Here is a 13668-nt window from a genome sequence, read left to right on the forward strand (position 1 = left end):
AAAAAATTTATAAATTTTTGTGATATTAGTTTATTATTGTTTACTTCTCAAAACATTTTTCATAGCTCTATTTCCAATAATTTAATTCTTTTATATTTCATAATTCAGTCCAATTGTTAACATTTCTTTTTGTTAATTTTGTTAGTATAATATTTTCACATTTAAAAAAATTTACTTAGTAACAATGTAACTAAAAATAATGACATTGAACTTTAAAATCTAAAAAGGTAGAAAGACAAAATTCTTAAAAATAAAAAGTATAAGGTTAAATTTCAAATTTACAAAAAATATGGACTTATAGCAAATTTGAACCTTTGTTTTATTGCATTTCTGTTGTGACAGAAACTTGTGAGTTGTGAAGATAGTCTATATTACTTAAGACTCAGGTGGGAGTGTCAGATGCAGCAAATATGTCCAAGACAAATATATTTAATTTCTCTGCCAAGTTTTTTCATGTATTCAAAGGGTTCCCTGAATATGTGTTGGGTACATGCTAAGGAACAAATAAACAATGGAAGAAAAGATGAATATAGATGTTTGCATTAACAAAGACTATTCTTCCAACTGCCATGTATATATAATATGATGACCAAAATAGGGCTGCAATCAGTCATCAAGCAACTTGGAGGACACAAAATATTAACAACCATCAACAACAGATTTTTCTTCCACCAAAGAGTAAGGTGGAGGTTGTTATTTTAAATCAAGATGCACATAGATGTCATCTCTGCATTCACTGATACAATTAACTGATCGCTTCGATAACAATTTCCACAGTTAGAGAATCAACTGAAAAGGAGTGAAAAGTTTCAGCATCATAACTTAGTCAGCCATAGATAAATGTTTAGACGACATTCTCTCTGATTAAGCAATTACAGAGAAGAATGGCTGAAACATAACTTAGCCTGGAAACTATACAATGAAACTAAATATCACCTTTCCTTTTTCCTTTTTTGATCTTTTATAAAGTATCTAAAAGAGTTTATAACTATTGTTTCAGTTGCAAAAAACAGATACCATAGACAGCTATGTTATTTGGACTTCGACATGAGTCATGGATGCAGATATGTGTAGGACATATGTTCATTTTTCCCCCAAACTTTTCAAGTATTTGGAGGGTCTTGGAGCATCACATTCCCATTCATATCTGGATATGAGGTGGACATGAATATCAGAATAGGCATTCAAGAAAAACAAAGAGTTGGATCGACATAGGAGGACAAAGACCATTAAATAGAAGTAAATAGCAATTCAAGCAAAGTAGCTCAAAAGTTACCAGGTGAGCTTATGCACAGAAGAGATGTCAGGAGGCTCACCTTAGAAAATGAGCTTAGTCTTAGTCTTCATATTCAAGCTCTCTCAGATTGTTGGATACCAAATTAACTTTTAAGGATAACCGCTGAGTGTGCTCTTCAATATAATTTAAAACCATCTGAAGCTGCTCTTGGTAAGCAGCCGATTTCTTTTTCTCACGATGCAGCTCCGTGGACAGTTCTCTAATTTTAAGATCCTTTTCATCCTGTAAACAGCAGCTAATGCATATAAGGGCATAGCGTCGAGTTACACTTATAAAGGAATCCAGTTAGCGTGTACGCATGGCCTGTTCCAAGAGGACGTAAGTCCAGGAAGCTTAGCCATAAATTAAATAGCCAAATCCAGAAAATAACTGAATTGCAGAATTGTTGGGTTACCATAATAAAACCTCAGACAAAAAGGCACATCATATAACAGCAGTTATGACCCTATAGAATAGCTGATTGTCCCCAGCTAATGTCCAAAGTATTCTTTCATCAATTGATCGGATTGAGTAATGACAACGCCATAAAAACATTTCAGTAATGCAGCTAATGTCCAAACTGCTTCAATGATTGATTTCTAACCTCTGTCAAATTTATATAAGCAAAAACTAATTTCAAACATTTAGCAGATTAGTCAGTGCTCTTCTAGTTCTTTCCTAGATCATTCGCTCTCTCTTATGCCTGCTAATCTCTACTAATTTCCTATTTCTCGATTTGTACTTCTTATTGCTATCTCTCTCTTATGCTTTGTAACTTGATCCATAACCCGGGACCATAACATATCTCTTCACCTTTTATCTTCTTCTGCTTGAATCAAAAGTAAACAGTAATGCATAAGCCTAATACAAGCTTATACATGGCAGATATACTCCCTGATTTCTTACATTCAAAAGGTTCCTAAACTTATGCATCTATATTGTAAAATCAGCAAATCAGTTTAAAAGCATGCCAATTTTTAATTTATATTGGCTGTAAAACACAAGTAAAGTGATCTGAAAGAACAACTTGCTAACATCTCTAGGAATCATTCCACTAAAATACTTGCACTAACATACCTCACAAAACGCAATTCGATGTGACCGTCTAGGAGGTACTTTGCTTGGATTCAGTACATGATTATGTTCTTTAACAAAACCATAGATAACCCATTTTCCCCCATCTTTTGCTGCTATCCTCAGCATTGCATTACATCCCTCTCTTGTGGCAGGCCGCGATGTGAAAACTCGGGTTTCTTTCTTCTTATATTTCTCTGCACGAAAACCTTCTTTCGAGCAAACAAACTCTCGGCCAATTATCGAATTATCCTTAAGAGATCGACGAGTGCGATTGTTCCGAATGGTGAAGCCCATATGCCGACCATACATCTCATAAAACTCCCTAGCATCCTCAGCTGACTCAAACTCCATACCAATGTATGGTTCTCTATGTTCCATAGTCATAGGAAAATGTTGATCCAATGGGTTGATCAAATTACCATTTCCGTCCAGATTACTATCTGACAACTCATCATCAAGCATTTCATGGCCATCAAATGTTTCGGTCAGCCATTGTCGATAGTTTCGGCTTGTGTTAAGCTCCGGATTTGAGGTGCTAGCCATCACAAAGCTATCACAAAGTTATCAAAAAGTCAAGATCAGTCCAAATTAAGAAAAAAAACCCAGAAAGCCCAGAATCATTGAACAATCCAATTTTTCCACCGAGAAAAGAAGCAATGGCTAGCAGTGATTAATAATCAACAAGCCTAGATTTATCCAGAAAATGGAATTACACAGTAGCTCTTAATAATTTCAGTAATTTGCTCTAAATAGCAAAAGCACATGCCTCTAATTACCCAACAAACATCAAATTACATAAAATTTCCTACATTTGCAAATATAAAAGCTCAGAATTTCCAAGAAAAATGGAGAAAAAAATGCTTGATTTTGTAACTCTAATTACTATATAAAAAATACAAAAGAAACCCAAAATCTATCAACTTTCTGCCTTAGCGTCCCAAATCTTGGGTGGGTTTTTTTTTTCCTTCAACATATCAATGTTTAATCGTTCAAATAACATAAACACAGCAAGCAATAGTTCAGATAAAAAGGGAATTAAAGGAAAGTAAATGAAAGCCATTTACCTTGTTCTGGTAAATATGAGAGAGTTTCAATATGAAAAACGTTTAGAGAAGAACAGCTTCAGAATTCAATTTCAATGGCTGTCAGCCACCATTAAAACAAACAGATCAGTGTTAATTAAATGGGTGGGATTTTTAAGGTGTGTTTTTTCTTTTTTCAATTAAATGTTAAACAATGTCAACACCTATGTGTGTTGAGCTATCTTAAACCAAATCTGGACATCAGATATGAGTAGGGGTCGAAATCAGCCTACGCTTGATTTTCATCATTTAAGATATCATAATTCACAATCAAGATCGATTTTGTTTTATTGATTGCCCGAAACAAACACAGACCCATCTGTGTCCCTACGTGATTTTCATCATATATTTCAAATTTTAATTTAATAATTTTTATATTTGATATATATAATTATTGAGTATATAAAATATTAATTTAAAATAATATTATATCGATAATTATGTTAATAATCTATAAAAATTAAATTAAATTAAATTATATATTAATTACACATTGAGCCCATATTTATTTGTAATTTGTAATTTTATTTTTTATTATATATTATTGGTAAAAGAATTAAAACTAAAAAAATTAAATTGTAATAAAATTTTAAATTAATTCATCATAATATTTTTAATTTATACAAAGTATAAAGAATTGAATATTGCTTTGTATTAGTTTAATAGATTGAATTTTGAATTTATTTTTCAATTAAATCAAACAATTAACTTTTGGTTTATCAATTTTTTACATTTATTTTATATGTAACACATCAAACCCGACTTAAATGTTAAGACCGGATATTGAGGAATTACATTAGCTTATTTAAAAAAAAACTTTTGATTTAATTAAACTTAGTGTGCAATTTAAAGGCATTAAATTTGGCAAAATTTTCACAAATGTTTAAAAAAACTTAAATTCTGAATCACTTATCTAAAACCCAGAATTTGAAATCAAAATCTTGTTTTGAAAGTAATAATTTTGACAAATCATTATCAACTTTAAGCAAACATGCATTAAAACTATTTGTTTATTTACAAAAAAACACTTAAGGGTTACTTAATTTTGCAGTAAAAATTTTTTAGACTTTTAATTTTAAATTATTAATCCATGTGATTTTGCAGTTTCATATTAAAATACTCAAAAACCAACAAACAGAATAAAAACCAAAAACAAAGTCTAAAATAAATTTATAGTCCAAAATAATTAAAAGAAATGTAAACTATCTTATTTTATTAACCGAGATACAATCTGAGTTTCCACACACTGTCCGATCCTAAATTCAAAGATTACTTGCAAAGTTAAAGATAAAACAAAGAGGTGAGCTATAAAGCTCAATGTATAACAAACTCAATCAGAGATCAAACATTACACAATATACAAATCAGAGTATCACGAAGAATTTTCATAACGATTAGTTAAACAGAATTGAGAATGCATGATTATGTTAATGCGATATTTTTCAAAAAATCATAATGCAAATTTTTCAGAAAACTTCCTATCCAAATGTAACGCCCTAAAATCTTAAAAACTTGTTGTGAAAATTAGTAGTAATTAATTTATGTATCTATGGTTCTGTGTTCTGTGATTGAATTTAAGGTCTGGAGTTCAAGTCACGTAATTAAAAGTTTTATTGTTTTAGAACCAACCCACAAGCATGCACTACCCTTTTAAGTGTAAGAATGACAAGAATGAGCCTACTGGTTCACTGGTTAAGCACTTGTTTGTATTTTGTCTGGTTCTGAGTTTGAATCCCATCTTACACATTAGGAATATATTTTTTTGCAAATATCGAGAAGGGTGATGGTTAGTTTAAGTAGTCTAAGGAAAAAGTTATTGTTCTTTTCTTTTACTTCTAGTTCTTTAATTTTTGCTTCTTCTTCTCAAAATTCCTTTCTTTTCTTTTCTTCCTGCAATCGATCTCGTGTGGTTATAAAGTTTAGTTACTTGTAAGACCAACTCAGTGTAAGTTCCGTTATAAATTCCTGTTGTTATGTTTTCTATTCTGTTATCATTTTCTGTTAAAACGAGACTTTGCCGCTATTAAATGCTCGATTTACTACTTTTTTTAGGCAAGGGTGTTGCCAAAGATAGTAATACGCCATGTTAGGCTTATTCCTCTTGTTTCGTACGAGGTGAGTGTGTGAATTGGAATAGAATGGTGTCGAACCTTTCGATGCATGTTAACAATAAGTGATTTTTGTTGAAAGTTAGAATTGATGATGTAATCATTTCTCCGTTAAAACCAGACTAGGTGCGTATCGGAAACTCGACTTTTCAAGTTTCAAATCTCCAAAAATAGAGGCTATCAACGTCAAACGAGCATGTGGTAGGCCATGCGAACGGCTGTGTAACTCACTGTTTATTGAATAAAGCCCACATGGGTGGCCACACGAGCGTGTGACTAGGCCTTGTGTGGCTATTTTAGTGCAGGGTTCACAAGGTTAGGGACATGGGCGTGTGCCCAAGTTGTGTGACTCACTGTTGATATTTAAAATCCATACAGCCAAGGCACATGGGCTTATGCCTAGGCCATGGCAGTATGTTAGATCCGAGAACTGTTTTTGAGGCCGAGAAGGTTGCCTAACTTTGGTATTGGTTTCCTCGATATACGAATGACTGAATTTACTTATATGACACTGATCTGTGTGTCACATACTTGAATGTGCACTGTAATACTACTTTGTTAATGAACTACATAATTAATTATGTACTGTATTGGTATGACTGAACATGTGATATGTACTACTGCATTCTGCATTAACATGTGGTGGGGGATTATGAAGAAGATGGAAGTCTGTAATGAAACATGGCAATGCCACATTAAGTAACATTCTGGTTCTGGAGCTTGTCACTTATTGAGCTAGCAGCTAAGCTGCTTTTCTGTGAAAGTGTCATTGAACACTATAAAGGTGTGCAGGGACATGCCCATAGTGGTGTGCTGGGATAGCTGAAGTTGGTGTGTAGCGGATGGAATAGGGACATTGCATTCGACTTTGATCTGAACTATTTCTGAACTGGAATAATACATATATACATATGTAGAATCTCTGCTCTGAACTTAGAATGAACACGCTTCTATGTTGAAATGAATCTTTGAATTGGAAATTCTTATAAGTTACCCTTGTTGCATTTCATTCCATTTTACACATTGAGTTCATGACTCATCCTGTTATTGTTGATTTTAGGTGGTAATCAGACTTGATCCGGTCAATGTCGCAGAAGCTCGGTCCGATGTTAAATGTTGTTCCTAGTATTATTATTAGTAGGAATATTTGCTTTATGATGTTATGAATTTAGGAATGCTATGTCTTTAAATTACCGTCGCGTTGAATGTTATGAGATTAATGGTTTAATTTGATTGTGTTATGCTTTTGTGATCTTTAGAACGAATAATGTAACTCACGAACATGGCCTGTACATTTAGGCCGAGTTTAGGGTGTTACACCAACTTTGCTACACACCAAATTAGAGTTCCTCAGAACTCATCCAGCTAAATCACATTAACAGATAATTGTGGACAATGCCACCAGAGTTGCAGTTAAAACTGTCAGATCAAATATGTGTGGTGAAGCCACCATATTGCAGACAAGTTGCCAGACAAAAGTATGTGATTAAACCACCAAATAGTGTAGATCATTAAGCTGTCGAAACTTCCTCTATGCCATATTATCCCAACCACGTGTAATGTGACATGACATGCAAATATAGATACATAATGATAAGCATGTTGAACATGCATTCATATTTTTAACAGCAACTAGAAAGCATGCAATTACATACTTTGTAGATAGATATATCACAAACCCAACAGAAGCAAATTAGTTTCTCCAAAATGTCACGTACATAGTAAAAAAGTAGATTTAGATAAATACAGATTAACATATCCATACATCATATGCTCATAACAAACATAACAAAACAAAAACATGTCATCTAAATTAACAATAGTCAGTTCATGCATACTTAATTCACATACCTTAATAATATCATGTTTTCACGCTTTATTTATGTAGTATAAAGCCTACGGAGAGTCTAATTACGTATTACAGGTCAAAATGGGCCTAGACGAAAATTTTCAAAATTTGCCCTGCATGCTTGTGTAGCAGCCCAACTGGCCAACTCATGTGGTCCACATGGCTCGACACATGTCCTCATATATGGTCGTGTAGCCAACACAGCCCAATTAACCTAGCCCATGTGACACACACGGCCGTGTGACATTGTAATAGCCTGGTTTTAGCTAAATCGGAATAGTAGTTTCAAGACCACAAATCTGAGGTTGTAAAATTATTTTAATATTATTTTGTGTGTTTATAGTATGTGAATATATATGTGTGAAAATTACGTAAGCTAATTTTGTCGTTTAATAGCTCAATTTGAGAAAAATGACTTAATCGTGTAAAATGCAAAAGTTGTATTTTATTTTTTATAGTGCTTTAATTACTATGAATTTAAATGTACAAGTCCTTATGTGGTTGTTTGACCTTGGTTAATGGGATGGACAAAAATAGTCATCCATTAAGTGAATTTTTGTGTTATAATATAAGTTAAAATAGTAATTAGTGAAATAATAGTAATTACATTAAAAAAAATAAAATGATGGCCATTTTATCATCCATTATGGCCGAATGAAGCAAAGAAGAAAGCTTAAAATAGGGTTTTGATGTTCAGCGCTTACAAGCTTAATTAAGGTACAATTTTAGCTCGATTTTTGATGATTTCTACGTTTTTGTGATCGTTGCTTTGTGTTCTAGCTAGCCCATGTCTTAATTTTTGAAAGTGTTAATGATTTTGAAAGTTTCCATTGATGAATGCTCGAGCTTTGTGACAAATGATGATGAATTATGAAAGCTTGGTGCTTGATATACATATTTTGTAAAGTGATTTTGAGTAAAAATGCATATTAGGATTAAATTGAGAAAAGTGTAAATTGAGGGGTTAAATTATGAAATAAATGAAAGTTTTGGGCTGCTAGGGATCCCTAGGAAACTCGGCAAGGCTTGGGTGTAATTAAATTTTGCGTAATTTGTGTTTTTATAAAATAGGGACTAAATTGGATAAATGTGGAACTTTAGGGGCTAAAGTGTAAAAATGCCCAAATATGTGTTTGTGGATTTAATTGAATGAATAAGTGATTAAATGGGCTAATTTTGAATACATATAGATCAAGAAAGAAAGAACTCGGATATAAATTGGGGAAAATCGAAGGTTATCGAGTAATTGATCTGATTCGTCAATTCCGAGTACAAGGTAAGTTTGTACGTGATAAATGAAGTTACAATTATGTTTTTAATGCTTTAATAATGCATAAATTGTAGATGTGTGACTATGATTGCATACGATGATAAATCGACTATGTTTGGCACTTAGTGCGCGTTTCAAAATAACTTTGGCTATAAATAGCACTTAGTGTGCGAATTGGAATAGTTTCGGCTATATGAGGCACTAAGTGTGCGATATTGAGATAACTACGGTTTAATGTGATGGCATTAAGTGTGCGAGATTGTTATAGATTCAGCTAATCACTGATGTACTAAGTGTACGAATTCTTAGAGCATTGAAAGACTTCCGAATGAATTAATATATTGAAGAAAGAGGTGAGAATAAAATAAATAAATACAGGAAAGTTCAGGTATGTACGATACTTATGTGGTAGTTGATACTATATGTATAATGCTTGATGAATTTGCATATACATGTTAAATGGAGGTGGATTAGAATTGAATGATGAGATAAGAACTAATAAGTGTTTATTGATTGATGTTTTGATGTTTTGTATTATATGAACTGTTGAGTATAATTGGTACGAACTTACTAAACTATGAAGCTTACTATGTGATATTTATCTTTGTTTTATAGAATATCAAAGATAGCTCGGACATCGGGAATCATCGGGAACTATCATCACACTATCAAATCAACTCATTGGTACTTTTGAAGCTTTGTATATATGGTATATGGCATGTATAGGCTAGTAAGTTCATAATATGTTTTGAGAATGATATTGCCATGAGATTTGGCTTGCTTTTGTTGAAAATGTTGGTATGTATTTGGCCATTTAATTTGGCTTAAATTATGTGTTTGGTATAGTTATGTATTGGCTATTTTGGATAATTGTAAGTTGTTGTATTAATGCTTAAAGTATGAAATTTTGAGGTTTGATTTTGAGATGATAGTATGGTATGGTTTGTGATATGAAATAGATGTGAATTTGGTATGTTTTGTATGTGGAATTAAGTAGTTAAATTGGTTGATGATAGATAGCATGACATAAGTACGAATTGGCATGTTTTAGATTTCTTAAAGATGTAATGAAATGGTGCTATTTTGGTTGCTTTGTGTACTTGAGAGTAGGGTGGCAAATTTGCTTTACAAATAGCCTATTTTTGTCCACACGGGCAGAGACACGGGCATGTGTCTCAATCGTGTGCGACACATGGTGTGTCCCCTAGGATAGCCCTACGAATTTAAGTCAGTCTCAAGCATGGCCTAGACACACGGGTGTGTGGTTGGCCATGTGACCCAAGTCAGTAACCTCTCCAGTTTTCCCATGACCAAGGCACACGGGCGTGTCTCCGGTTGTGTGGTGCAAGTCAGTATGTATGCTCTGTTTTCACACGGCCTAAAACACGAGTGTGCCCAGTAGCTGTGTGAAGTACACGACCTGTTTACATGGGCGTGTGACCTATGAATGTAAAATTTTTCTAAGTGCTCAGAAATTTTTATATGTGATCTGCTTAGTCCCGAACCACTCTTAAGCATGCTTTAAGGTCTCGTATAACCTTATAAGGGACAATATGAATGTTTGCAAATGGTTTTTGATAATGAATGTATAAATGTATGTGAATGGGATGTGTTATTCGGTAATGCCTCGTAACCCTATTTCGGCGTCGGATATGGGTTAGGGGTGTTACATTTATTGGTATCAGAGCTACGGTTTAGTCGATTCTAGGACTAACTTAGCGAGTGAGAGTCTAGCTATACATGCCATATATATAAACTGCGATAGTGTGATGATTCTTGACAGTTAAAATGTGTTTATTTTTTAATATAGTAAATGGATCCCGAACGAGCAATAGCCAATGATGTTGAAAGTAATGCGCCAGCTCCCACCAAAAGGGGTAACACCAACCGATTCTAGGTCTATTTCTAGTAGTCAGGGAGGAGAGCCTAAGCAAGCCTTCTTCCAAATGATGAATGAGTGGTTCACGAAATTCGTATGAATGAATTCGACTGCTCAACAACCTCCACCCTCGCCTGTTCCTCAACAAGTCCCAATTGAACCACAAGTGATAGATCCGATTCGATTGAGTAAGCTGCTAGTGGATAAGATACGTAAACACGGAGCTGAAGAGTTTCGGGCTACAGTTGATGATGATGCTGAAAGGTCTGAGTTCCAGCTAGAGAACACGATTAGAGTATTTGATGAATTGTCTTGTACTCCGGAAGAATGTATCAAATGCGTAGTATATTTGCTTAGAGATAATGCATATCAATGGTGGAAAACATTGACATCGAAAGTTCCTAAAGAACGGGTTACCTGGGAATTCTTTCAAACTAAGTTCCGAAAAAAGTACATAAGCCAGAGATTTCTCGATCGGAAACATAAAGAGTTTCTAGAATTGAAATAGGGCCGAATCACTGTCACTGAGTACGAAAGAGAATTCATACGGTTAAGCAAATATTCTCAGGAATATGTGTCTACTGAAGAGATCATGTGTAACAGATTTGTTAACGGGTTGAATGAAGATATAAAGCTGTGAGTTGGGATACTTGAACTGAAACAATTTGTAGTATTGGTTGAGAGGGCTTGTAAAGTCGAAGATCTCAACAAAGAAAAGAGAAAAGTTGATTCAGAGGTAAGAGATTCGAGGAAGAGATCAATGAATAAATCTTATCATCCTTCGTCGAAGAAATCTAAAGATTATTTTAACCAATCGGCAGCTTCAGTGGGATATCAGAATAGAGATCATGGAAAGCAATACACCAACCCTAAAGCTTAAGCCACATCGATATCGAGTGTTGGTAATGTAAAAGATGTTAAGCCCGAGTGTCAACAATATGGAAGACAGCATTATAGAGATTGTTGGGGGAAAAGTAATAATAGAACTTGTTACAGTTGTGGTTCACGAGATCACTTTATTAAAGATTGTCCAAGATTAGCTGAAAAAGATAATGTTCACAACACGAGGCCAAGTAACACTACAGCTAGAGGTAGGCCACCAGAAATTCGGGCAATGTGAGTGGTGGTAGAGGTGTGACACGAGACACTGCTACGAGATCTGATGCCAGAGCACCTGCATGAGCCTACGCAATTCGTGCTCGCTAAGAAACATCATCTCCAGATGTTATTACTGGTACTTTTACTCTCTATGATACTAAAGTTATTGCATTGATAGATCCATGATCAACTCATTCGTATATATGCGTGAATTTAGTATCCAGTAAGACTTTGCCTGTAGAGTTTACTGAATTTGTAATTAGAGCATCGAACCCTTTAGGTAAGTGTGTTTTGGTTGATAAAATGTGCAAGATTTGTCCATTGATGATTACGGATAGTTGTTTCCCAGCCAATTTGATGTTGTTACCATTTGATGAGTTTGATACAATTCTGGGTATGGATTGGCTAACGTTATATGATACTGTTGTGAATTGTAAAAGAAAGACAATAGATTTGAGATGTCAGAATAATAAGATTACTCAAATTGAGTCAGATGATCTGAATGGTTTTCCAGTAGTGATTTCTTCGATAGCTCAAAAATATGTGATATAGGGTTGTAAAGCTTATTTTGCTTATGTACTTTATACGAAAGTGACTAAAAAAAAGATTGAATCAGTCCCAGTTGTGTGTGAGTATCCAGAAGTGCTTTATGAAGTGTTACCGGGTTTACCACTGATACGAGAGGTTGAGTTTGGCATTAAGTTAGTGCCGGGAACAACGCCGGTATCGATAACTTCGTAAAAATTGGCACCGACAGAGTTAAAAGAATTAAAAGCTCAGTTATAAAAATTAATCGATAGAGGATTTGTATGATCGAGTTTCTCGCCCTGGGGTACTCCTGTGTTGTTTGTGAAAAAGAAAGACGGTACTATGAGAATGTTTATAGATTATAGACAACACAACAAAGTGGCGATCAAAAACAAATATCCTCTACCACGAATTGACGATTTGTTTGATCAATTGAAAGGGGCTAATATGTTTACAAAAATAAATTTGAGATCAGGTTATTATCAATTATGAGTTAGAGACTCTAATGTGCCAAAGAATGCATTTAGAACGATGTATGGTCATTATAAATTTTTGGTTATGCCTTTCGGACTAACGAATGCACCAGTTATCTTTATGGACTTAATGAACCAGATTTTTAAACCGTACTTAGATCGATTTGTTGTTGTGTTCATTGATGATATATTGATATATTCGAGAGATGAAACTGAACATGCCGAGCATTTGAGAATCGTATTGCAGACTCTGCGTGATAAACAGTTATATGCAAAGTTCAGTAAATGTGAATTCTGGTTACGTGAGGTTGGTTTTCTAGGGCATATTATGTCAGCATCGGGTTTTCGAGTTGATCCGAACAAGATTTCTACGATTATAGATTGGAAGCATCCGAGAAATGTTTCTGAAGTCCGTAGTTTTCTAGGACTAGCTGGTTATTATAGGCAATTTATGAAAGACTTTTCGAGGATTTCGACTCCGTTGACGAGATTGCTTCAGAAAGATGTAAAGTTTGAATGGTCCGAAAGTTGTCAGAAAAGTTTTGATCATCTGAAAGCTTTATTGACCAAAGCTCCTGTGTTAATTCAACCAGAATCGGGTAAAGAATTAGTAATCTATAGTGATGCATCGTTGAATGGTCTGGGCTCTGTTTTGATGCAGGAAGGCAAAGTCATAGCTTATGCCTTAAGACAGTTGAAGCCGTATGAAAAGAATTACCCGACGCACGATTTAGACTTAGCAGCCATTGTATTTGAACTGAAGATTTGGCATCATTATTTGTATGGTGAAAAATGTCATGTTTATTTAGATCATAACAGTTTGAAATATCTGATGACTCAGAAAGATTTGAATTTACGACAGCGGAGATGGCTAGAATTGTTAAAAGATGACGAGTTAATAATTGACTACCATCCGGGAAAAAAAATGTTGTTGCTGATGCTTTAAGCCAGAAATCCTTGTTTGCTCTACGTGCAATGAATCTCAGTTGGCTTGGTTTGATAATGGCTCGATTGTAGCAGAGTTGAAA

The 13668-nt window shown here is 34.2% G+C and overlaps 1 protein-coding gene across 2 annotated transcripts; it reads right to left on the minus strand.

Moving 5' to 3' along the window:
- Nucleotides 1-428: 428 nt before the first annotated feature.
- On the minus strand, nt 429-3733 carry LOC108487561 (protein FAR1-RELATED SEQUENCE 5-like). Of its 2 annotated transcripts, none has more exons than XM_017791935.2 (4): nt 3418-3733; nt 2354-2903; nt 1317-1519; nt 429-789 (listed from the first exon to the last, which is right to left on the minus strand). In XM_017791935.2, the coding sequence occupies exons 2-3, from the start codon at nt 2894-2896 to the stop codon at nt 1337-1339; spliced, it is 726 nt and encodes a 241-aa protein (XP_017647424.1). In that variant the 5' UTR covers nt 2897-2903; nt 3418-3733; the 3' UTR covers nt 429-789; nt 1317-1336. The 2 variants fall into 2 exon arrangements, with proteins under 2 accessions (XP_017647424.1, XP_017647423.1); XM_017791934.2 differs by having other exon boundaries at nt 429-1147; nt 3418-3731.
- Nucleotides 3734-13668: the final 9935 nt, after the last annotated feature.

The sequence above is a fragment of the Gossypium arboreum genome, chromosome 10, assembly GCF_025698485.1.
Source record: "Gossypium arboreum isolate Shixiya-1 chromosome 10, ASM2569848v2, whole genome shotgun sequence".
NCBI lineage: Eukaryota > Viridiplantae > Streptophyta > Magnoliopsida > Malvales > Malvaceae > Gossypium > Gossypium arboreum.

What these genes read in the sequence shown, in the direction of transcription:
- LOC108487561 (XM_017791935.2), bottom strand. Translation starts at nt 2,896, where the DNA reads ATGGCTAGCACCTCAAATCCGGAGCTTAACACAAGCCGAAACTATCGA. An exon ending in ATCGAATTGCGTTTTGTGAG is followed by an intron (nt 1,520 to 2,353) that starts GTATGTTAGTGC and finishes TGCTGTTTACAG; the next exon opens with GATGAAAAGGATCTTAAAAT.